This window comes from Palaemon carinicauda, chromosome 29 (genome assembly GCF_036898095.1).
Source record: "Palaemon carinicauda isolate YSFRI2023 chromosome 29, ASM3689809v2, whole genome shotgun sequence".
Lineage (NCBI taxonomy): Eukaryota > Metazoa > Arthropoda > Malacostraca > Decapoda > Palaemonidae > Palaemon > Palaemon carinicauda.
In genome coordinates this window covers 88610487-88637948 of record NC_090753.1, presented here as the reverse complement: position 1 = coordinate 88637948, position 27462 = coordinate 88610487, and the positions used below count along the sequence as shown (strand labels likewise).

Here is a 27462-nt window from a genome sequence, read left to right as displayed (position 1 = left end):
GGGCGGTCTCGGGGTCCTTGAATCCGTTGAGTTGCCTCATTAGACTCAGGACCTGCCAGAAGGCATGCTCCGACTCGTGCTGCTCTCCTCCTTGTGGACTGGCAGCAAGGTCTCCTGTCCCCAGTAGCTCTACTTGGGGAGATACGGGGACGTTCTCCTGGGGTCTCACTAACTCTGGTCGAATCCGAGATGAAGACTTAGGAGCAGTCTTCGAGTCCTTAGGCTCCCTCCTGGGAGGGATACAGGACTCAAGCAAAGAAGTCTGGGGGCTCCTCTCCACGCGAGATGGTTCTCTTCCTCGAGGTGGGGTTCCTCCCATTGGTGCTGTGGGAGAATGCCTCACCTCGCTGGATTCTCCTGAGGACAGAAAGGCTTCGTCCACAGGGGAAGGAGAAGACGTCTGCGAGGGGGAAGGGGCCTTCCTGACGGACTTCTTGGGAGTAAGATTAACCCTAGGAGAAGTTACCACGAAGTCCACTCCTCTCCTTCTCTTCAGTGGGGACGAGGCTGCCGTTGGTTTCAGCCCCAGATCAGCGAGGGCCGGCTTCATAGCCTGCACGACCGCTTTGATCAGGAACCCGAACCAAGGCTGACGGCTGACCGACGCAGTGTCAGCAACACCCGCGGGAGGGAAGGGGATCGGCTGATCCTTAGGAGTGGATACCACGGGGCCTGCCTGAAAAGAAGAATGATGCGTAGAACTCTCCGAAGATTTTTCCTGCTCCTGGACGTGCGCAGCTCTGCGCTTACGGGGTGGGGATCGTGAGGACGAAGATCTAGAAGCACGCGTCCCCAAAGACTCGCAAGGTTGGGCGCGCTGCGAAACCCGGTGGAATCGCTGGCGAGATCGCGCTGGCGCGATGGTGGAATCGCTGGCGAGATCGCGCTGGCGCGATGGTGGAATCGCTGGTTCGCGTGCGGGCAAACGTTGGCGCACGGGCAAGCGGAGATGAAGGCGCGTGGGCGCGGTGGCGAGGGTGCGCGTGGGCGCGCTGGCGAGTGAGCACGTGGGCGCGCTGGTGAAGGTGCGCACAGTTGTAAGGGTGAGCGCTGGGGATCGGGAGAACGATGGCGATCGACTACGCACAGGCGAGTTAGCGTGTCGGCGTGTCAGAGACCTGTGGCGATCCGGAGCGTGGGCGCGTTGGAGAACGCTTGCGCGCAAGCGAGGGATCGCGCGGGCGCGTAGGAGATTGCTGGCGCCCAGGAGATTGTTGGCGCGCAGTTGCGCGTTCAGAAGGTGCCAGCTGGGGCGCAGGACCAGAGGGTGAGGTTGCGCGCAAAGGCGAACGCTCGTGGGCGGGCTCAAGAGATATCTCGTGGGCGAGCGGGCACGCGGGAGCGCAGGTGCTCGGGCTGTCTTAGAAGTGCGCACAGGTGAGTGCACGCGATGGCGCGCAGGCGATGGCTGGCGCGTAGGCGAACGTTGGCGAGGCGAAGGAACAATGTCCTTGCCCGCGCTCAGATTCCGAGATCATGGGCGCGCGGGCGAACGTTGGCGCGCATCAAGAACAGGGCGCGCAGTTGTGCGCTGACGAGCAGGTGATCGTGGGCGCTCAGGAGACCGATGGCGCGCATTGCGCGCAGCAGGAACAGATGTGCGCTGGCGAACTGGAGAGCGCTGGCGCACAGGAGGTCACTGTAGCACAGGAGAGCGCTGGCGCGCAGGTGAGCATAGGCCAACAGATCTACGGCGAGACTCAGCATGAGATCGTCGGCTCGTAGAATCAGCAGAAGTCTGGTCAGCAGGAGAGCGGGGCGCGCAGGAGATCGTGGGCGCGCAGGTAAAACCTGGCACTTAAGGGACTTACCCACATTGTGGGATAAGCCCTTTTGCCCCGAAGGGACCGGTGCCCGTTGGACAACGGGGTGCTTTGGCGCCCACTGCGCATCAGCGTCCAGGAATGGTGATGGAAGACTGGAAGGTCTGGCAGGCGTCGGAGATCGCGAACGATCTGCGGAGAGGTCTAGTGATGCGGCTGCAACGGTCTGCTCTTGTCGAAGAGGATCCTCTGCGGGGGACGTCGAAGGCGAAGATCCGAAGAGGCGCCTCCTAACTCCCTTGTAAGGAGAAGGAAGGCCTCTGCGGCGAAGAGGAGGGGAGCCTTACGGCGAAGACGACCTCGAGGCACAGCAACACCATCGTCTGTCCTCTAAAGAGGAGTCTATGTCAGTGCACTCCCCCGAGGGGGAGAAACACCCACACGAGAGACCGTTGGACTCAGCGCCTCCCTCGAAGGATGTTCGGAGGGAGGAACTGAGCCTTCAGCAACAACCGCAACCGCAGCAGGGGTTTGACCCAACCCGTCGGAAGCCTCTGCCACAACAGCGTCGACAATAGACAGAGGATCTACCTCTGCTATTACCGGCGACTGTTTGACAGCTGCACCCAACTGGATCAGGTCAAACAGGGCTTCTCTGGAGGGCAAGCCCTTAAGCCCCAAGGAAGCCCAAAGCTGTAAGAGATCATCGTTAGCAACATGGTCATCAACAAAATCAATGCCCTCCCCCGGAGGAGGAGGGGGAGCTGCCTCGCTATGGGAGGCAACGCCCTCTCCCGAACCCCGAGGTTGGAAAACAAAAGAAAGGCCTACGCTACCACTCGACGGCCTCTCACGAGAGACCGATCGAGTGGGAGCTTCGGAGGAGGTTCGGGCAGCGGAAGAAGAGTCCTTGGAACCTTCCTTCTTCAAGGCAGCCCTTGAAGGAGAAAGGTCACGCTTAGACTTCTTCTTACGCAGCCGGGCAAACCTCTCCCACTGGGAGGAAGACCACTCCCTGCACTCACTACAGTTTTTATCCCTTTCACACCGTTGACCTCGACAATGCGGACATAAGGTGTGAGGGTCCATCTTGACCGCCGACATGAACGTTCCACAAGGGCGGTCGGGGAGTCCAGGGCACTTTCGCATGATAGGAAGAAAGGATGAGGCCAATTCCAAGCACACAAACTGAAAGAAAAAGCAAAAAATTTAAAGCTGTCAATGCGAGGGCGAAGCAGAGACGTCTGCTCATCGCCCGAGCCAAAAGTGAAGTGACGCAGTTCACCAGTGTGTGTGAGGGGGGGAGGGGTAGCTAGCTACCACTCCCCTACCCCCTTGCTAACTAGCGCAGGGGTAATTAACCCTCGTTAAAATTCTAATGGCTCGTCATTTCAGTTACGCCGAAAGTAATACCCTATGTAAATACAGTGAACCCTCGTTTATCGCGGTAGATAGGTTCCAGACGCGGCCGCGAAAGGTGAAAATCCGCGAAGTAGTGACACCATATTTACCTATTTATTCAACATGTATATTCAGACTTTTAAAACCTTCCCTTGTACGTAGTACTGTTAACAAACTACCCTTTAATGTACAGAACACTTAATGCATGTACTACAGTACCCTAAACTAAAACAGGCACAAATATTAAAGGTGATTTTATATCATGAGTTTCCTAAACACGCTAAAAAGCACAATAAAAAATGGCAACCAATGTTTTGTTTACATTTATCTCTGATCATAATGAAGAAACAAACTGGAGGTAGAGCTTTGCTTATTACCCAGACATATTTCCAATACTTTTCCCTTAGAACTACATCACATCTTCCTACTTTAGATATATATAAAGTATTATATATATATATATATATGTGTGTGTGTGTGGTGTGTGTGTGTATATATAGATATATATACATATATATATATATATACATATATAGTATATAGATATAGTACATATATATAGATATATACATATATATATATATATATACATAGTATATATATATATATATACATATATAGTATAGTATATACATATATATATATATATATACATATATATATATATATATACATATATATATATATATATATACATATATATATATATACATATATATATATACATATATATATACATATATATATATATACATATATATATACATATATATATACATATATACATATATATATATACATATATATATATATATATATACATATATATATATATATATACATATATATATACATATATATATATATATACATATATATATATATATATATATATACATATATATATATATATATACATATATATATACATATATATATATATATACATATATATATATACATATATATATATATATATACATATATATATATATATATACATATATATATATATATACATATATATATATATACATATATATATATATACATATATATATATATATATACATATATATATATATATATATACATATATATATATATATATACATATATATATATATATATACATATATATATATATACATATATATATATATACATATATATATATATATACATATATATATACATATATATATATACATATAATATATATATATACATATATATATATATATATACATATATATATATATACATATATATATATATATATATACATATATATACATATATATATACATATATATATATATATACATATATATATATATATATATACATATATATATATATATATACATATATATATATATTATATATATACATATATATACATATATATACATATATATACATATATATATATATATATACATATATATACATATATATATATATATATACCTATATATATATATATATATATACATATATATATATATATATATACCTACATATATATATATATATATATATTTATATGTATACACATATACATACCTACATATATACATACATACATATATACATAAATACATATATACATAAATACATATATACATAAATACATATATACATAAATACATATATACATAAATACATGCATACATATATATATATATATATATACCAGGTATATATATATATATATACTTACTGTATATATATGGGTTATGGAAAAAATCCGCGAAGTGGTGAATCCGCGATGGTCGAACCGCGAAGTGGTGAATCCGCGATGGTCGAACCGCGAAGTGGCGAGGGTTCACTGTAGCGCGGTTTGTATTTCGGTTACGGAACAACTCAATTTTGGAAGTTTTAAGAACAATAGGAACTCGACTCACAAAAGAACCTTACTCACCTTGGCTTCCTCTTTCGACACAAAATCTATGAAATCCAAAACCTCTGTGATCCTGAGTGGCAGGTTTATTCGGCAACCGCACTGATTTCAGCTCACCAAATGTGCTGTTAAAAGGAGAAAAGGAAAAAGAAAACATAATTCACAACATTTTTCAAACTGTTTGCATGGCTTAAAACTCATCGTAATACCCTTCTCTTTAATTTAACGTGGGTATGACATAAAAACTGTCCACTGCAATGCTTCAAGTTTCATTCAGCTTCTAATATATACAGTATATAAATATGAAGATATAAATATATACTCTACTGTACAATCCACAAACACTCACTGCATGAATCTCATGACATCAAGATTTTGGTGTAACCTTAAAACAAATGCATTAACCTTGTAAAAGCATTCTCCCCCTCTTAACATTTGTGCATACATCTTCCTCTCTTTGTCTCTTATAGTTTGCTTAAAATTAACCATTTTTGTTTGTGTGTCTTTTTAACTGCATTTTCTCTTGGACAATTAAGTATATTCTTCCAAATATTTACTATTCATTACAGCATTCCCTCTTTCGATATAACAATTCTTATCCAAACACTTCTCTGTTTTCTCAATCATTAGATTTATAGATTTTTGTATTACGGCCATACGTCCTAGCACTGGGGCCTGGAAGGCTATTCGATAACCACTGGGGGGAAACCCAACAGTTGCGATATCAAGTAAAATTTACATGATTGGACCTCAAGATGTAAGAAAGGAAGCTGGGATAACTGACAGCTATAAAGCGAGTCATCTTACATGTATCTAATATAAGATTTTCATGGACTTGTTGTTCTGAATTCACATCTTGTCCTCTTCTTATATTGGCAAATCCCAAGAAGCATACACATAGACACGAACAGTTATAAAAACAACAGGAAGAAAGAGCAATTAAGAAATTTTAGACCTCTGCCAATGAAGATTGTCAATGCTTTAATCAAGTCTACGTTACAAACTTTTCCTCTTTCGTATGTTGACCATGAATGAATCTACTGTACAATAAATATCCTGGACCTGTATCACTGCCAAAATCTAACCACTTCTAAGTTAGCTCATTTCTGACATATTCTGAAATTTCCATCAAAATTCATCTTTTTGAGTTAGGCTGGTGACAGACAAACAAACAAACAGAGATGAATGCATAACCTCCTTGGAGGGAGTAATTACAGTACATAAAATCAGAGGGTACCTCACCTAAACAGCTGACGGACTTCCCTTCTCGTCGCTTCAAAGGGAATATTCTTCACAAGGATTTTCGACGAATTTTGTTCACCAGCATCATGTAGCATTCTTGCGCTTTTGACAGGTGCCCTGGAACAGAGGATAAGGCTAAAGTTATTTCTCTACAAGAGGAATATACTTTTAAATTTGACATTATAATACTCATAGATCTTATATCAAGTGTTATTTCCCATTGTTATTACAGTATATAGTACTGTAATTTAAAATCGAAGTCTCACAACTGTCTTATATCAAACATGTATTAAGCACTGGAATACTGTACTATACTGTACATATATTTAAACATACTTTATCTATTCTTCACACAGCATAAATACAAAAGTTGCTTTAACTACTTTATTACCCGAGGGCATAATTACTAAAGGTAATATTGCAATGTGTATGATATGATGATGGGTATAGTAATCCCTCGGCTAAATAGTATATTTTTTTCACTCTTATAATGTTTCATATTTTCTATTATCTTTATAAATTTAAGATTTTATAAACCCAAAAATTAATTTCTAACGAAAAATAATTAAAATATGAAAAATACACATCTCATTTGCATCAAATAAAGAGGAGACCGCGATACAAATTTACATATACAGTAATATATTCATAAACCCGCGAAATACCAAGGGGGCAATAAGTATACCACGACATGGGAAGGGATTACTGCATACATAGAATCTTGATTACTGAAATGTTACAGTACTCACGCTAAAGTCTTCTCAGACAGTTTAACCTCAAGATTCTTTTCTTCCAACACCGAGTCCTGCAGTTCTCTCAATGCTTTCTGTGCGTCCGATTGTTTGACAAACTGCACGAAACCATATCCTTGGGAGAGTTCTCGTCTCTTGGCAATCAACACCGAGTGGACTTGGCCTACGCTTGAAAAATGCTGAAAGATAAAAGACACTTAATACTGTATGTTCAAAGAAGCTGTTTTGAAGTTGAATTGTTTGTAAGTTAAATATTGTTAATTTTTTTCCTCTAACTCACATGCCTATGATTTTCAACTGCATGGGACAAAAAATAGTCCCATTTCATACTACAAATGTTGTCTTGCTTACTGCATTAACCCTTTTACCCCCGGGGTATTTGGAAATTTCCAACCCTTAACCCCCAAGGGGTTATTTTTTTCCTAGCACATTTTGCAGTATATTTTTTTTAAATTGCTTTAACAGCCTTAATTTTTGTCATAGAGAGGTCAGGTTGGTCTCATTCTCTTGGAAAATGCCTGAATTTTCTCAAAAAATTATCAAAAAATATGAAAAATGTTATTTTCATTAGTAAAATAAATTTTTGAATATACTTACCCGATAATCATGTAGCTGTCAACTCCGTTGCCCGACAGAATTCTACGGGAGGGATACGCCAGCTATCACTATACTAGAAGGGGGTGTACTCACCAGCGCCACCTGTGGCCAGGTACTGCAGTACTTCTTGTTGACACCACCTCAATTTTTCCTCGGTCCACTGGTTCTCTATGGGGAGGAAGGGTGGGTCAATTAAATCATGATTATCGGGTAAGTATATTCAAAAATTTATTTTACTAATGAAAATAACATTTTTCAATATTAAACTTACCCGATAATCATGTAGCTGATTCACACCCAGGGGGGTGGGTGAAAACCAGTGTACATGACTAAAGGATAGCTAAGTATCCCGTATTTCATATAATCAGTTATTCAGAATAACAATGAAATAATAAGTACCTGGTAAGGAAGTCGACTTGAACCGTTACTCTGCCTTTAATAAGTTCGTCTTCCTTACTGAGCGCAGCGTTCCTCTTAGGAGGCTGAATCAACTCTAAGGTGCTAAAGTATACAGGGCTGCAACCCATACTAAAGGACCTCTACACAACCTCTAACCCAGGCGCTTCTCAAGAATGAATTGACCACCCGCCAAATCAAAAAAGGATGCGGAAGGCTTCTTAGCCTACCGTAACAACCCAAAAAACAACAATAAAAGCATTCAAGAGAAAGGTTAAAAAAGGTTATGGGATTAAGGGAATGTAGTGGCTGAGCCCTCACCTACTACTGCACTCGCTGCTACGAATGGTCCCAGGGTGTAGCAGTTCTCGTAAAGAGACTGGACATCTTTAAGATAAAATGATGCAAACACTGACTTGCTCCTCCAATAAGTTGCATCCATAATGCTCTGCAGAGAACGGTTCTTATTAAAGGCCATCGAAGTGGCTACGGCTCTCACTTCGTGGGTCCTTACCTTCAGCAAAGCAAGGTCTTCATCCTTCATGTGAGAATGGGCTTCTCTAATCAGAAGCCTTATATAATACGAAACTCCGTTTTTGGACATGGGCATCGAAGGTTTCTTGATTGCACACCATAAGGCTTCTGACTGTCCTCGTATAGGTTTTGACCTATTAAGATAATATTTCAGAGCTCTGACAGGGCAAAGAACTCTTTCTAGCTCGTTACCCACCATGTTGGAAAGGCTAGGAATTTCAAACGATCTAGGCCAAGGACGTGAAGGACGTTCATTCTTAGCTAAAAATCCGAGCTGTAAAGAACATGTTGCAGATTCGGATGTGAACCCAATGTTCTTGCAGAAGGCGTGAACCTCACTAACTCTCTTAGCTGTTGCAAGGCAGACGAGGAAAAGAGTCTTGAGGGTAAGGTCCTTGAAGGAAGCTGACTGGAGAGGTTCGAACCTAGGAGACATAAGGAACCTTAAGACTACGTCTAGATTCCAGCCTGGAGTGGATAAACGACGTTCTTTAGAAGTCTCGAAAGATTTAAGGATGTCTTGAAGGTCCTTGTTGGAAGAAAGGTCCAAACCTCTGTGGCGGAGAACTGAAGCCAACATACTTCTGTACCCTTTAATCGTAGGAGCCGAAAGGGATCTCTCATTCCTTAGATGTAATAGGAAGTCAGCTATTTGGGTTACAGAGGTATTGGTAGAGGAAACTGCATTGGCTCTACACCAGCTTCGGAAGACTTCCCACTTGGATTGGTAGACTCTACGAGTGGATACCCTCCTTGCTCTGGCAATCGCTCTGGCTGCCTCCTTCGAAAAGCCTCTAGCTCTAGCGAATCTTTCGACAGTCTGAAGGCAGTCAGACGAAGAGCGTGGAGGTTTGGGTGTACCTTGTCTATGTGAGGTTGACGTAGAAGGTCCACTCTTAGAGGGAGAGTCCTGGGAACGTCGACCAGCCATTGTAGTACCTCTGTGAACCATTCTCTTGCAGGCCAAAGGGGAGCAACCAGCGTCAGCCGTGTCCCTTCGTGCGAGACGAACTTCTGAATGACTCTGTTGATGATCTTGAACGGTGGGAATGCGTAAAGGTCGAGATGGGACCAATTCAGCAGAAAAGCATCCACATGAACTGCTGCTGGGTCTGGAACTGGGGAACAGTACAACGGAAGCCTCTTGGTCATGGAGGTGGCAAACAGATCTATCGTAGGTTGACCCCACAAGGTCCAAAGTCTGTTGCACACGCTCTTGTGAAGGGTCCATTCCGTGGGGATGACTTGATCTTTTCTGCTTAGGCGATCTGCTGAGACGTTCATGTTGCCCTGAATGAACCTCGTTACTAGAGTGAGGTTTAGACTTCTTGACCAAATGAGGAGGTCCCTTGCTATCTCGTACAGGTTCCTCGAATGGGTCCCTCCCTGCTTGGAGATGTAAGCCAAGGCTGTGGTGTTGTCGGAGTTCACCTCCACCACCTTGCCTAGCAGGAGGGACTTGAAGTTCATAAGGGCCATATGAACTGCCAGCAGCTCCTTGCAGTTGATGTGGAGCGTTTCCTGTTCCCTGTTCCATGTTCCCGAGCATTCCTGTCCGTTCAAGGTCGCGCCCCAGCCCGAGTCTGATGCATCCGAGAAGAGATGAAGATTGGGGGTCTGAATCGCTAACGATAGGCCCTCCTTGAGAAGGAGGTTGGTCTTCCACCACAAGAGAGTGGTCTTCATCTCTTTGGTGACAGGAATAGAGACTGCTTCGAGCGTCAAATCCTTGTCCCAATGAGCTGCTAGATGGAATTGGAGAGGGCGGAGGTGGAGTCTCCCTAACTCGACGAACAGGGCTAACGATGACAGGGTCCCTGTTAGACTCATCCACTGTCTCACCGAGCAACTGTTCCTCTTCAGCATGCTCAGGATGCATTCTAGGGCTTGGCTTATCCTTGGGGCCGATGGAAAAGCCCGAAAATCCTGACTCCGAATCTCCATTCCCAGGTAAACTATGGATTGGGAGGGAATGAGCTGGGACTTTTCTAAGTTGACTAATAGACCCAGTTCCTTGATCAAGTCCAAAGTCCAGTTGAGACTCTCCAGACAGCGACGACTCGTGGAGGCTCTCAACAGCCAGTCGTCTAAATAAAGGGAGGCTCTGATGTCCGATAAGTGGAGGAATTTTGCAATATTCCTCATCAGATGCGTAAACACCATAGGAGCTGTGCTTAGGCCAAAACACAGGGCTTGGAATTGGTACACAACCTTTCCAAAAACGAATCTCAGGAAAGGTTGGGAGTCTGGATGAATAGGAACGTGAAAGTAAGCGTCTTTCAGATCCAACGAGACCATCCAGTCCTCCTGCCTGACCGCTGCTAGGACCGACTTCGTCGTCTCCATAGTGAACGTCTGCTTGGTGACATAAGCATTGAGCGCGCTGACGTCCAGCACCGGTCTCCAACCTCCTGTCTTCTTGGCCACCAGAAAGAGACGGTTGTAGAAGCCCGGGGATTGATGGTCCCGGACTATAACCACTGCCTTCTTCTGTAACAGGAGCGACACCTCCTGGTGCAACGCTAGCCTCTTGTCCTTTTCCTTGTAGTTGGGAGAGAGGTTGATGGGAGAAGTGGTCAGAGGGGGTTTGCGGCAGAATGGTATCCTGTAACCCTCCCTTAGCCACCTGACAGACTGGGCGTCTGCACCTCTCCTTTCCCAAGCTTGCCAGAAGGTCTTGAGTCTGGCTCCTACTGCTGTCTGGAGAGGAGGAGAGTCAGTGTTTGCCTTTTGAAGTCTTGGGACCTTTCCTAGACCTGCTCCTGGAAGAGTCTGGACGGGAGCTTCCTCGGCTGGGGGCTCTGCCACGAAAGGGCGGAATAAACCTTGTAGCAGGAGTATCAGCCACTGGGGTGCGGTAAGTCCTGGGAACTGAGGGAGCAACCTTAGCCTTACGAGCTGAAGAGGCCACAAGATCATGAGTGTCCTTCTGAATCAGGGCCGCAGACAAATCCTTGATAAGCTCTTCGGGGAACAAGAACTTAGAAAGCGGAGCAAAAAGGAGTTGAGACCTTTGACAAGGTGTGATGCTGGAAGAAAGAAAAGTGCAAAGTTGCTCCCTTTTCTTAAGAACTCCTGAAACAAACATTGAAGCAAGCTCGCCGGACCCATCCCGAATTGCTTTATCCATGCAGGACATTATAAGCATGGCTGAGTCCTTGTCCGCAGGGGAGGTCTTCTTGCTCAGGGCCCCCAGGCACCAGTCGAGAAAATTGAAAATCTCAAAGGCACGAAATACACCCTTTAAGAAGTGGTCTAAGTCGGAAAAGGTCCAGCAGACCTTAGAGCGCCTCATCGCTGATCTACGAGGAGAGTCGACCAAACTTGAGAAATCAGCCTGGGCAGAGGCAGGGACTCCCAAGCCTGGTTCCTCTCCTGTGGCATACCATACGCCCGCCTTAGAAGTGAGCTTAGTAGGTGGGAACATAAAGGAAGTCTTCCCTAGTTGCTGTTTGGACTGCAACCAATCCCCTAATATTCTTAAAGCTCTCTTAGAGGATCTAGCAAAGACGAGCTTAGTATAGGCTGACTTAACCGGTTGCATGCCCAGCGAAAACTCAGATGGAGGAGAGCGGGGGGTAGCAGAAACAAAATGGTCCGGGTATACCTCTCTGAAAAGAGCCAGGACCTTACGAAAGTCAATGGGTAGAGGAGAAGACTTGGGTTCCTCCACGTCCGAAGAGGGATCTAGGTGCGCAGCTTCCTCCTCAGAAACCTCATCACCAGAGTGTAGCGAAGTGAGAGGTAAAGTAACAGCGGTATGCTGAACAGCAGAATCTGAACAAGCGGGTGCATAAACACTTGTGGTTTCATCCTCAAGTCTCTGTTGCTGAGTTAAAACCTGAGGTTCAGGCTGCAAAGACTGGTCAAGAAGAGTGGAGGAAGGTAGGCGCATGGGTTGAGGTGGCTGACTCCTAGCATGAGCTTCCTGTCTCAAGAGTTGCGCTTGCTGCAAGGGTTGCGGATGCGCAGTAGCAGGTTCCTGAGGAACGAGTTGAGGTTCCTGAGGTGTGAGCTGCGAGAGTTGAGGTAGCGGCTGCGCAGAACGCAGTTCCTGTCTCGCGAGTTGAGGTTCCTGAGGTGCTAGCCTTAAGAGTTGAGGCTCTCGCCTTGAGGAAAGTTGAGGTCGCTGCAGCGAGAGCTGAGGTGGCTGCCTCATGGATGGAAGAGGTTGTCGTACCTCAAGAGGTTGTTGCCTCGATGGTCTAACCGCAAGAGGAAGAGGAGGAAGTAAAGCATAAGACTCCTGCTCCCATTGTTGAGGTTGCCTTAAGGAAGGCTGAGGTTGCTGCACACCGCTGGTAACTGGCAACTCAGAACGCGGTAAGGTAGCCTGAGGAACCTCAACTTCGTACGCCTGGCAGACTGGACTGCGGTGAGGCGGAGCGTTCGCAGGAGGAGGTGCAACCTTCTCAGCCTGAAACTCACTCATTAAGACCGCAAGCTGCGACTGCATGGACTGCAGCAAAGTCATCTTGGGATCAGCAGACGCTAAGGTCTGCTGAGGCAAAGCCTTAACAGAAGATGAGGTCTGTTGAGGTATCGCCTTACCTCTCTTAGGAGGTGTACAGTCACCTGATGACAGCGGAGAGTCAGAGCTAATCCAATGACTGCATCCGGGTTGTTGAACTCTTGAGGTCTGGACTTTACGTTTCAGAGGTCTTGAGACCTGAGTCCAGCGTTTCCTCCCCGATATTTCTTCTGCAGACGAGTAAAAGACGGGCTCAATCGTCTGCGGGTGGGAGTGACGGTCTCTGTAAGACACGCCCGCAACCACCGAGGATACTTCTGTGCGCCGATCAAGGCCTGCCGAACCCTTTTGCCCTTCGACATTGCTTCTCCCCTGGGCTTGGGAGCTTGCAAGAGGTCCCGGACTGGGAGGACGACTGGCACCCACGGAAGTACCCTCACGCACAACACTGACACTGACACTAGCACTCGGCACCGCACTGACACTAGCACTTGGCACAGCACTGGCACTATCACCTCCCACTGCACTTTTGACCTTAAGTTCTTTGACGTCTGCCAAAAGAGACTTATGGTCACTAACCACCGATTCCACTTTGTCACCTAAAGCCTGAATGGCACGCAAAACAACTGACATATCAGGCTGAGCACAAATAGTAGGTTCGGGGGTAGCCACTACAGGGGGAGGAAAAGGTTGAGGATCATGAGGTGAGGAAAAAAGCGAAGAGCGAGAAGAACTCCTCCTAACTCTCTCTCTCTCTAACTTGGTTGAATATTTAAGGAATCGAACAAATTCAAGTGCCGAAAGTCCGGCGCATTCCTCACATCGATCTTCCAACTGACAGGGTCTTTCCCTACAGTCAGAACAAGTGGTGTGAGGATCAACCGAGGCCTTCGGAATACGCCTATTACAAGACCTACATCGTCTATGGGGAGGGGCTTGTGAAAGGTCAGACATCTTGAATCAAAGAGCAAGTCAAGGGGGATTCCAAATCAAGCAAAAGATCGTTAACCATAAATCAAAACCATATAAAAGCTATCTAAGCTAATTAGAAAAGTTTCCAGTATAGCGAAAGCTGAAATCTTAGAGAAATACTTCACCAAAAACCGTGAACAATACTCCAAAATCATAAGCGTATCCAAGAACGTCTTGCCGGAAGCACGACAGAGGAAAAATTGAGGTGGTGTCAACAAGAAGTACTGCAGTACCTGGCCACAGGTGGCGCTGGTGAGTACACCCCCTTCTAGTATAGTGATAGCTGGCGTATCCCTCCCGTAGAATTCTGTCGGGCAACGGAGTTGACAGCTACATGATTATCGGGTAAGTTTAATATTGAAAAACTAATTTTTATAGCATTTTTTCGCAAGGACGTACCGGTACGTCCATGGGGGTAAAGGGATGGCTTCTGTGAAATGTACCAGTACGTCCTTTGGGGGTAAAAGGGTTAAATCATATAATATTGTTTCATTACTTTATTTCATTATGAACTTTTGATACAATATCTGAGATTCATGATTTCAGTTGGAATTGTGTTTGTATCTCCGAATGTTAGTAAGTTGAGACCTTCTACTACACTATAAAATCTAGACTAACTAAAAACATACATACATATACCAAAGGCACTTCTCCCAATTTTGGGGGGTAGCCGACAACAACAAGAAACAAAACAAAAAAGGGGACCTCTACTCTCTACGTTCCTCCAGCCTAACCAGGGACTCAGCCGAGTTCAGCTGGTACTGCTAGGGTGCCACAGTCCAACCTCCCACATTTCCACCACAGATGAAGCTTCATACTGCTGAGTCCCCTACTGCTGCTACCTCCGCGGTCATCTAAGGCACCGGAGGAAGCAGCAGGGCCTACCGGAACTGCGTCACAATCGCTCGCCATTCATTCCTATTTCTCGCACGCTCTCTTGCCTCTCTCACATCTATCCTCCTATCACCCAGAGCTTTCTTCACACCATCCATCCACCCAAACCTTGGCCTTCCTCTTGTACTTCTCCCATCAACTCTTGCATTCATCACCTTCTTTAGCAGAGAGCCATTTTCCATTCTCTCAACATGGCCAAACCACCTCAACACATTCATATCCACTCTAGCCGCTAACTCATTTCTTACACCCGTTCTCACCCTCACCACTTCGTTCCTAACCCTATCTACTCGAGATACACCAGCCATACTCCTCAGACACTTCATCTCAAACACATTCAATTTCTGTCTCTCCATCACTTTCATTCCCCACAACTCCGATCCATACATCACAGTTGGTACAATCACTTTCTCATATAGAACTCTCTTTACATTCATGCCCAACCCTCTATTTTTTACTACTCCCTTAACTGCCCCCAACACTTTGCAACCTTCATTCACTCTCTGACGTACATCTTCTTCCACTCCACCATTTGCTGCAACAACAGACCCCAAGTACTTGAACTGATCCACCTCCTCAAGTAACTCTCCATTCAACATGACATTCAACCTTGCACCACCTTCCCTTCTCGTACATCTCATAATCTTACTCTTACCCACATTAACTCTCAACTTCCTTCTCTCACACACCCTTCCAAATTCTGTCACTAGTCGGTCAAGCTTCTCTTCTGTGTCTGCTACCAGTACAGTATCATCCGCAAACAACAACTGATTTACCTCCCATTCATGATCATTCTCGCCTACCAGTTTTAATCCTCGTCCAAGCACTCGAGCATTCACCTCTCTCACCACTCCATCAACATACAAGATAAAACACTTAATTATTCTAGCCCTACACAGAAATAGATTCCTACTGTATCAACTTGTATATTACTACAATTATGTTGTATACCCCCAAAAAAAACTTCAAAATGTTTAATCAGAGCAGGATTGGCAAAAAGATTTTAGACAATGATTTATCATGTTTCTCTCCAGAGGTGTTTTCAGCATAGTTGAATATATACATAAAAACTAGGTACTATCCAACGCAGCTAAAGGTTTAGTTATTTTTGGCATACACAATAAGCTGATATTGGTTTTTTTCTACATACTGTATAATGAATATACTTCATTTTTTCTTTATCAATTTAGTAAAAGAATCATTCTCACTAACAATTAGCAAAACAAGACAAAACAATAGTAGAATGCATGTATACAATTACCATGAACATCAAATTTCCATTGAAATTCTATAAAACCGAGATGCTTTCTTCACCACAATTTATTTATATATGTATGTATAAAGAAAAGTATCACCTCCTTTATTAAGAAACAAACATTACAGAGTAAAAGTGAATACTGTACTATATTATTATTATTATTACTAGCCAAGCTACAACCCTAGTTGGAAAAGCAAGATGCTACAAGCACAAGGGCTCGAACAGTGAAAAATATCCCAGTGGGGAAGGGAAATAAGGAAATAAATAAACAATATGAGAAAAAAATGAACAATAAAATATTTCAAAAACAGTAACATCAAAACAGATGTGTCATATATAAACTATAAAAAGACTTATGTCAGCCTGTTCAACATAAAAACATTTGCTGCAAGTTTCAACTTTTGATGTTCTACTGATTCAACTACCTGGTTAGTAAGCTCATTCCACAACTTGGTCACAGCTGGAATAAAACTTCTAGAATACTGTGTAGTATTGTAGTAATGTTGGTACTAATCAGAAATTTGATATACAACTTTATTTTCTTGAGCTCTTCAAAAAAAGAGAGTACGGTACTCAATCTCTCTCTTATTATCATCATTACTAGTCAAGCTACAACCCTAGTTGGAAAAGCAAGATGCTATAAGCCCAAGGGCTCCAACAGGGAAAAATAGCCCAGTGAGGAAAGGAAATAAGGAAATAAATAAATGATGAGAATGAATTAACAATATATCATTCTGAAATCAGTAACGTCAAAACAGATATGTCCTATATAAACTGTTAACAACGTTAAAAACATATATGTCATATATAAACTATAAAAAGACTCATGTCAGCCTCGTCAACATAAAAACATTTGCTCCAACTTTGAACTTTTGAAGTTCTACAGATTCAACTACCCAATTAGGAAGATCATTCCACAACTTCGTAACAGCTGGAATAAAACTTCTAGAATACCGTGTAGTATTGAGCCTCATGATGGAGAAGGCCTGGCTATTAGAATTAACTGCATGCCTAGTATTACGAACAGGATAGAATTGTCCAGGGAGATCTGAATGTAAAGGATGGTCAGAGTTATGAAAAATGTTATTTTCCTTAGGAAATAAATTTTTGAATATACTTACCCGATGATCATGTAGCTGTCAACTCCGTTGCCCGACAGAAATCTAAGGTCGGGATACGCCAGCGATCGCTATACAGGTGGGGGTGTACACAACAGCGCCATCTGTGAGCAGGTACTCAAGTACTTCTTGTCAACAAGAACTCAAATTTCTCCTCGGTCCACTGGTTCTCTATGGGGAGGAAGGGAGGGTCCTTAAATTCATGATCATCGGGTAAGTATATTCAAAAATTTATTTTACTAAGGAAAATAACATTTTTCAATACTGTATTAATCTTACCCGATGATCATGTAGCTGATTCACACCCAGGGTGGTGGGTGGAGACCAGCATACATGTTAACATTAGAAGCTAAGTATCCCGTATTTCATTTTAGCAGTTATTCAAAATAACAAACATAAAATAAATAAGTACCTGGTAAGGAAGTCGACTTGAACCATTACTCTGCCTTTTTTAAGTACGTCTTCCTTACTGAGCCTAGCGATCCTCTTAGGATGCTGAGCGACTCCTAGGTGCTGAAGTATGAAGGGCTGCAACCCATACTAAAGGACCTCATCACAACCTCTAATCTAGGCGCTTCTCAAGAAAGAATTTGACCACCCGCCAAATCAACCAGGATGCGGAAGGCTTCTTAGCCTTCCGTACAACCCAAAAACAACAATAAAAAGCATTTCAAGAGAAAGATTAAAAAAGGTTATGGGATTATGGGAATGTAGTGGTTGAGCCCTCACCTACTACTGCACTCGCTGCTACGAATGGTCCCAGGGTGTAGCAGTTCTCGTAAAGAGACTGGACATCTTTGAGGTAAAATGATGCGAACACTGACTTGCTTCTCCAATAGGTTGCATCCATAACACTCTGCAGAGAACGGTTCTGTTTGAAGGCCACTGAAGTAGCGACAGCCCTAACTTCATGTGTCCTTACCTTCAGCAAAGCAAGGTCTTCTTCCTTCAGATGAGAATGGGCCTCTCTAATCAAAAGCCTGATGTAGTAAGAAACTGCGTTCTTAGACATCGGTAAAGCAGGTTTCTTGATAGAACACCATAAAGCTTCTGATTGTCCTCGTAATGGCTTTGTACGTCTTAAATAGTACTTAAGAGCTCTTACTGGGCAAAGTACTCTCTCTAGTTCGTTCCCCACCAAGTTGGACAGGCTTGGGATCTCGAACGACTTGGGCCAAGGACGAGAAGGAAGCTCGTTTTTAGCCAAAAAACCGAGCTGCAAGGAACACGTAGCCGTTTCAGATGTAAAACCTATGTTCCTGCTGAAGGCGTGGATCTCACTGACTCTTTTAGCTGTTGCTAAGCAAACGAGGAAAAGAGTCTTTAATGTGAGATCCTTAAAAGAGGCTGATTGAAGCGGTTCGAATCTTGCTGACATCAGGAACCTTAAAACCACGTCTAGGTTCCAGCCTGGTGTGGACAACCGACGTTCCTTTGAGGTCTCAAAAGACCTAAGGAGGTCCTGTAGATCTTTGTTGGTGGAAAGATCTAAGCCTCTGTGGCGGAAGACCGCTGCCAACATGCTTCTGTAACCCTTGATCGTAGGAGCTGATAGGGATCTTACATTCCTTAGATGTAATAGGAAGTCAGCTATCTGCGTTACAGAGGTACTGGTTGAGGAAACTGCATTCGCCTTGCACCAGCTTTGGAAGACTTCCCATTTTGACTGATAGACTCTGAGAGTGGATGTCCTCCTTGCTCTGGCAATCGCTCTGGCTGCCTCCTTCGAAAAGCCTCTAGCTCTTGAGAGTCTTTCGATAGTCTGAAGGCAGTCAGACGAAGAGCGTGGAGGCTTGGGTGTACCTTCTTTACGTGCGGCTGACGCAAAAGGTCCACTCTTAGAGGAAGAGTCCTGGGAACGTCCACTAGCCATTGCAGTACCTCGGTGAACCATTCTCTCGCGGGCCAGAGGGGAGCAACCAACGTCAACCGTGTCCCTTCGTGAGAGGCGAACTTCTGAAGTACCCTGTTGACAATCTTGAACGGAGGGAACGCATACAGGTCTAGATGGGACCAATCCAGCAGAAAGGCATCCACGTGAACTGCTGCTGGGTCTGGAATCGGAGAACAATACATCGGGAGCCTCTTGGTCATCGAGGTAGCGAATAGATCTATGGTGGGCTGACCCCACAGGGCCCATAGTCTGCTGCAAACATTCTTGTGAAGGGTCCACTCTGTGGGGATGACCTGACCCTTCCAGCTGAGGCGATCTGCCATGACATTCATGTCGCCCTGAATGAACCTCGTTACCAGCGAAATCTTTCGATCTTTTGACCAAATGAGGAGGTCCCTTGCGATCTCGAACAACTTCCTCGAATGGGTCCCTCCTTGCTTGGAGATGTACGCCAAGGCTGTGGTGTTGTCGGAGTTCACCTCCACCACCTTGCTTAGCTGGAGGGACTTGAAGTTTATCAAGGCCAGATGAACTGCCAAAAGCTCCTTGCAGTTGATGTGAAGTGTCCTTTGCTCCTGATTCCACGTGCCCGAGCATTCCTGTCCGTCCAATGTCGCACCCCAGCCCGTGTCCGATGCGTCCGAGAAGAGACGGTGGTCGGGGGTCTGAACAGCCAATGGTAGACCTTCCTTGAGAAGAATGCTGTTCTTCCACCACGTCAGTGTAGACCTCATCTCTTCGGAAATAGGCACTGAGACCGCCTCTAGCGTCATGTCCTTTCTCCAGTGAGCAGCTAGATGATACTGAAGGGGGCGGAGGTGGAGTCTCCCTAACTCGATGAACTGGGCCAGCGATGAAAGTGTCCCTGTTAGACTCATCCACTGCCTGACTGAACATCGGTTCTTTCTCAGCATGCTCTGGATGCATTCTAGGGCTTGACTGATCCTTGGGGCCGACGGAAAAGCCCGAAAAGCTCGACTCTGAATCTCCATACCTAGATAGACAATGGTTTGGGATGGGACGAGTTGGGACTTCTCTATATTGACCAGGAGGCCCAATTCCTTGGTCAGATCCATAGTCCATCTGAGATTCTCCAGACAGCGACGACTTGACGGAGCTCTTAAAAGCCAGTCGTCCAAATAGAGGGAGGCTCTGATGTCTGCCAAGTGAAGGAATTTGGCAATATTCCTCATCAGTTTGGTAATCACAAGAGGTGCCGTGCTTAGGCCAAAGCACAGGGCTTGGAACTGGTACACGACCTTTCCAAAGACGAACCTTAGGAAAGGTTGGGAGTCTGGATGGACGGGGACATGAAAGTACGCGTCTTTCAGGTCTAACGAGACCATCCAGTCTTCCTTCCTGACCGCTGCTAGGACCGACTTCGTCGTCTCCATCGTGAACGTCTGCTTGGTGACAAAAGCATTGAGAGCACTGACGTCCAGCACCGGTCTCCAACCTCCTGTCTTCTTCGCTACCAGGAAGAGACGGTTGTAGAAGCCCGGGGATTGATGGTCCCGGACTATGACTACCGCTCCCTTTTGTAGCAAGAGCGACACCTCTTGTTGCAACGCTAGCCTCTTGTCCTTCTCCTTGTAGTTGGGAGAGAGGTTGATGGGAGACGTTGCTAGAGGGGGACTGCGGCAGAACGGAATTCTGTACCCCTCCCTTAGCAACTTCACAGACTGAGCGTCTGCACCTCTGCTCTCCCAAGCTTGCCAGAAGTTCTTGAGCCTGGCTCCCACTGCTGTCTGGAGAGGAAGGCAGTCAGATTCTGCCTTTTGCGGACTTGGAACCCTTCTTCGATTTGCCACGGTGACTGTCGGCACGGGTACCTCCTCTGCTGGAGGTTCTGCCACGAAAGGGCGGGATGAACCTAGTTGCTGGTGTGTCCACTGCGGCAGAACGGAAAGGTCTAGGCACGGAAGGTAAAGCTTTAGCCTTACGTGCGGAAGATGCCATCAGGTCATGGGTATCCTTCTGGATCAACGAGGCAGCCATCCCCTTGATCAGCTCCTCCGGAAAGAGACACTTGGAGAGAGGAGCAAACAACAACTCCGACTTCTGGCAAGGAGTGATCCCAGACGACAAGAAGGAGCAAAGATGTTCTCTCTTCTTAAGCACTCCCGACACGTACGAAGCCGCAAGCTCACCAGACCCATCCCGAATGGCTTTGTCCATGCTAGACATGATAAGCATGGCAGAGTCCTTATCCGAAGGGGAAGTCTTTCTGCTTAACGCTCCCAAACACCAATCGAGGAAGTTGAAGATCTCAAAAGCACGAAAGACTCCCTTCAACAGATGATCCATGTCAGAAAAGGACCAGCAAATCTTAGATCGTCTCATAGCCAGCCTGCGGGGAGAGTCAACCAGACTTGAGAAGTCGCCCTGGGCAGAGGCAGGAACTCCCAAGCCGGGTTCCTCTCCCGTGGCATACCAGACGCTAGATTTGGAAGCAAGCTTGGTAGGCGGAAAGATGAAAGCAGTCTTTCCCAGTTGCTTCTTGGACTGCAACCACTCTCCCATAACCCTCAAAGCTCTCTTGGATGAGCGTGCGAGGACAAGTTTGGTGAAGGCAGGAGCTGCTGACTGCATGCCCAGAGCAAACTCGGAGGGAGGAGAGCGAGGGGTTGCAGACACAAACTGTTCCGGATACAAGTCCCTGAACAAGGCAAGGACTTTCCGAAAGTCTAAGGAGGGAGGCGTAGACTTGGGCCCTTCTAAGTCGGAGTGCGGTTCGTCCAAATGTGCAGCTTCGTCATCCGAAACTCCATCATCCGAAAGCTGAGTAGGAAGTGGCAAAGGTGGAGCAGAAAGCTGAACGGCTGAATCCGGCAGCACGGGTGCATGCGTAGCTGCTGCGGATCCAACATCATGCCGCTGCTGGTCAGTCTGCGAGCTGGCAACAACAAAAGCAGAGTGCTGGTGCGTGGGAGGGACTGCCGTGTGTTGCGGAGCATGCCGTATGGGATGCGGAGCATGCCGCATGGGTTGCGGAGCATGCCGCATTGTGTCAAAACACGGCAGCTCTACAGCACCTTCCCACTGCTGATGCGGTAGCTCACGCATGTCAACGGAGGGTGCAGCATGAACATGCGTCTGGCAGGGTGGACTGCGCATCGGAGGTGGAGCTCTCACAGGTGGAGTGTGGGAGTAGGCAGCCGCAGTATCTGCTGAGCGCACAACCGTGGCAGGTTGTAGGTTAACTGGTGCCGTGTCAACCTTCTCAGCACGATACTCCTGCATAAAGGAAGCAAGCTGAGACTGCATAGTCTGCAGCATGGACCACTTAGGATCTACCGTGGTTGGTGCGGCAACAGACGGAGTAGTTGCCTGCTGCGGAACCACTCTACCTCTCTTGGGAGGTATGCAGTCTTCGGAAGACTGCGGCGAGTCCGAACTGACCCAGTGGCTACACCTGGGCCGTTGGACTCGCTCGGAAGGGACCTTACGCTTGAGAGGTCGTGAGACCTTGGTCCAACGTTTCTTCCTCGAAACTTCTTCCACAGACGAGGAAAGATAGGGCTCATTCGTCTGTTTGTGGATGGGACGATCTCTGACAGATACGTCCGCAACCACTGAGGGTACATCCGTACGCTGATCAAGGCCTGCCGAACCCTTTGGTCCTTCGACATTGCTTCTCCCCTGGGCTTGGGAGCTTGCAAGAGGTCCCGGACTGGGAGGACGACTGGCACGAACAGATGTACCCTCATGCGCAACACTGACACTGACACTTTTCACTTCACTTGCACTCACAACACTTCCCACTGCACTTTGCGCTTTCAGCTCTTTGACATCTGCCAAAAGCTGAATACGGTCATTACCCAATGACTCCACTCTGTCACCAAGAGCCTGAATGGCACGCATCATATCCGCCATGGAGGGCTGAGCACTAGTAGCAGGGTCGGGAGTCACCACTACAGGGGAAGGAATAGGTTGAGGGGCATGGGGAGAGGAAAAATCAAAAGAGCGAGAAGAACTCCTCCTGATCCTATCCTTCTCTAGCCTACGTGCATTTTTAAGGAATTCGTTAAAATCGAATTCCTCAAGCCCAGCGCATTCCTCACATCGATCTTCCAATTGACAGGATTTACCCCTACAATTGGAACAAACGGTGTGAGGATCTATGGAGGCCTTCGGAAGACGCCTAGTACAAGCCCTAACACTACACTGCCTGTACTTAGGGACTTGAGACTGGTCAGACATCTTGAATTGTAGAAATAGTCAAGGGGGAATTCCAAAATCTAGCAAAGTTCGTTAACAATTAATCCAAATTAAATCAAAAAGCTTGCTAAGCTAATGATAAAGATTCCTGAATAGCGAAGGCTAAAATCTAGAGCGAATACATCACCAAAATTGTGAAAAACAACTCCAGAATCAACAGCGTATCCAAGTAGGTCTTGCCGGTGGCACGACAGAGGAAAAATTGAGTTCTTGTTGACAAGAAGTACTTGAGTACCTGCTCACAGATGGCGCTGTTGTGTACACCCCCACCTGTATAGCGATCGCTGGCGTATCCCGACCTTAGATTTCTGTCGGGCAACGGAGTTGACAGCTACATGATCATCGGGTAAGATTAATATTGAAAAATCTTATGTAACAAGCAAAATGAACTAATTGAACGACGGTGCCAAAGATTAATACCTAGATCAGGAATAAGATATTTAATAGACCGTAAGTTTCTGTCCAACAAATTAAGATGAGAATCAGCAGCTGAACACCAGACAGGAGAACCATACTCAAAACAAGGTAGAATGAAAGAATTAAAACACTTCTTCAGAATAGATTGATCACCGAAAATCTTGTAAGACTTTCTCAATAAGCCAATTTTTGTGCAACTGAAGAAGACAGACCTAATGTGTTTCTCAAAAGTAAATTTGCTGTCGAGAATCACACCAAAAATTTTAAGAGTCATACAAATTTAAAGAAACATTATCAATACTGAGATCCGGATGTTGAGGAGCCACCGTCCTTGACCTACTTACAATCATACTTCGAGTTTTGTTAGGATTCAACTTCATACCCCATAATTTGCACCATGCACTAATTTTAGCTAAATCTCTATTAAGCGATTCACCAACCCCAGATCTACATTCACGGGATGGAATTGATGCAATTTGATACAGGTATTGTATATACAAAGCACTAAATAATGAATCGGCTATTATGATGGTTCACACATTTATTCAAGCCTATCTCAATGAACAATAATCCCATTTTCTGAATTAACATGAGTAACTTATTAACTTTGAAGTAGGCTTAAAGAAATCTTTAAAAAATGTCATAGACTGACTTTGACATGTCTATGATAAATTCTAACCACACTTAACAATTGCACTACAGGATTCTCAGTTTTCAACCTTGATCAATTTCCACAACACTTACCTTTTTCAGCAATTTTTCAGTCGTACTGAAATTCAAATTCTTCACGTAGACAGTAGTGTTGGGTTCAGGGGCTGGTAATTTCTTGGAATTATTTTCTTCCTGCTTAACCAGCTCTTGTGTTTTCTGTTCCGTGTTGGCTATATAGCAAGAATAAAATCAAATTAAAAATATATATGGACCAAATAGATATGCTATAAGAAAATTCTTGCTACATAATAATAAAAAAAAATAAAAATATGTTACACAGCATAAAAAACTGCAGAGCATAACACTAAACTGCAGTCCTAAAATATCATAACCTCATCAAATGCTGGACTAAGTCATGAGCTAACTTTAACTCCTAGTAGGGAACTCAAGTTTTAAATACAGTAATCATATGTATACAATAATAATTTTCTAATAAGATAACCATCATGAGAAACCAAAAACAAATTTTCCTTTGAATTATTACCTTCCCTCATATTTCTGTTTATATTTTACTTGACAATACAAATGTTTCACATAAAGCCCCTTTCAAAGTCCAGATATCCAACAAAAGAGAATCATCCACTCTCCAGCCATTGAGAAAATAATTACAGACTAGCAGAATAGAAATTTCTATCTGGTCTCCTTCATTTTCCAATTTCTTAAACTTAACCTATGCATTAGAAACTTGGAGCCTTAGTAAAGCTCTGGGTGATAGGAGGATAGATGTGAGAGAGGCAAGAGAGCGTGCGAGAAATAGGAATGAATGGCGAGCGATTGTGACGCAGTTCCGGTAGGCCCTGCTGCTTCCTCCGGTGCCTTAGATGACCGCGGAGGTAGCAGCAGTAGGGGATTCAGCAGTATGAAGCTTCATCTGTGGTGGAAAATGTGGGAGGTTGGGCTGTGGCACCCTAGCAGTACCAGCTGAACTCGGCTGAGTCCCTGGTTAGGCTGGAGGAACGCAGAGAGTAGAGGTCCCCTTTTTTGTTTTGTTTCTTTGTTGATGTCGGCTACCCCCCAAAATTCGGGGAAGTGCCTTTGGTATATGGATGGATGGACAATTCAAAGAGCTATGGAAAGAATAATGATGGGAATAATACTAAGAAACAGAGAAAGAGCAACTTTGATGCAAGAGCAAACTAAAGTAGAGGATATTCTACAACATGTAAGAAAAAGTGGACATGGGCAGGACATATAATAAGAATGACAGATAATAAATGGAGACTAAGAATAACGGAATGGGTCCCTAGAGATTGCAAAAGCAGGCAAATGAAAAGAAGACAATGGATTGACAAACTAAGAAAGTTTGTGAGTGTGTACTGGCATACAAAAGACCATAAACAGATGTAAGTGGAAGGACATGTCTGAGGCCTTTGTTCTGCAGTGGACTAGTGTAAGCTGATGATGATGATGATGACCTTTTCAATACCTTTCATACTTCACGTGATAACGAATAATTAATGTGAGCAAAGGAGTCTAGAATTTTTACTCAGTGGGCTTTCTGAACCATATGCAAAAAAAAAAAAACTCAAATGCCATACTAACTTTCTCTGCCATTATGTGCCTCTGGTTTAACATCCTTGGACGTCTTTGACTTTTGCGTAGCATCACTTCTGAATATTTTTTGGGGAGCCCACTCCAGATACAAAGGCAAATAGTGAAACTTGCTGTAGGCCAAGCTGCGGAAACCTTTCTTAGCTTCTCCTGGATCAAGATATTCCACAATTCCTAAAAAGAAATAAATCTATTGAAACGTGCAATAATTTTCTAAAAATTCAAAATATTAATCACAGGGATGAAACTTACCTGCAATTCAGAATATTTTGAATGAAAATAATAACAAGGGAAATGATTATTATTCTTCTAAGTGAATAAAAAAAAGATAAAAGAAAAAAATAAACTTTAATCACCAGTAATACTAATAACAATTAATGCAACTCCCAATAAATTGTGAAAGTAAAACATTATCAGGATTCACATAATGGAAAGCTATCTATAGTAAAGTCATACCTCAGGGTATATCATTAATAGGTCCCCATTAACCATTTACCAAAACCTAAGACACCTATATCACAAATAAAATAATTGACTTGATAGTTAAATGGTTTTTACTCTCTAATAAATTCATGTATCCCAATACAGTACAGTAGTATAGACTGGAAAAAGGTTTTCCTTTATTTTTCTTATTACAGAACAGTACAGGGCACAGTACTGTACAGAATGTCCTCAACTTACAACCTTAATAGGTTCCAAGAAGCTGTTTTTAAGTCAAATTGTTTGCAAGTCAAATTTTGTTAAATTTTGGCCTGGGGTAGGCTTCACTTAACTCTCATGCCTACAATTTTCAGCTGCCAAAGTGAACAAATAGTCCCATTTCATCTTGCTAATGTCGTCTTGTTCATTGCATGATATTATATGACAGAGTATTGTTTTATTAAAGCATTTCATTATGAACTTTTAATATATCTGAATTTCATGATTTCAGTTGGATTTGTAACTTGAGGGCATTCTAATACAACGAAACATACCTGTAACACCAGCAGGAGGAAGAACCACCCTGCCCAGCTCTCCGTAACGGGAAAATATTTGCGACAATTCTTGAGCCGTTGTGTTGGCGGGTAAATTCTTGACGAGAATTACTGTATTTGACCTCTGTACACCAGGAGTGGTAAATGCCTCTAAGGATATACCATTTTCTTCCAAAAACCTGTTAATTACAGTTAAATCTGTTGAAGTATTTCAAATCGAAATTGCAGTACATGTACGTACTATTGTGGCTCATTGCGCCAATATCATCCAAGGTAAATGTTATTTCTATACAACATTTACAACATGTCACTGACTTACCAAAGATACAAGTATACTGTACCTTGGTAAATTTCAAACATTACCAAACTTTCTGAATTATTGGACTAACA

At 44.2% G+C, this 27462-nt stretch overlaps 1 protein-coding gene across 1 annotated transcript in view; it reads right to left on the bottom strand.

The window, feature by feature from the left end:
* LOC137622343 (probable RNA-binding protein 19) overlaps window positions 1-27462 on the bottom strand; it is a 119217-nt gene that overhangs the window by 7679 nt on the left and 84076 nt on the right. Inside the window, 7 exon segments of the mRNA XM_068352926.1 lie at window positions 5092-5124; window positions 5126-5195; window positions 6313-6429; window positions 7062-7243; window positions 24581-24717; window positions 26090-26272; window positions 27073-27251. Coding sequence (XP_068209027.1) covers window positions 5092-5124; window positions 5126-5195; window positions 6313-6429; window positions 7062-7243; window positions 24581-24717; window positions 26090-26272; window positions 27073-27251 — 901 coding nt within the window.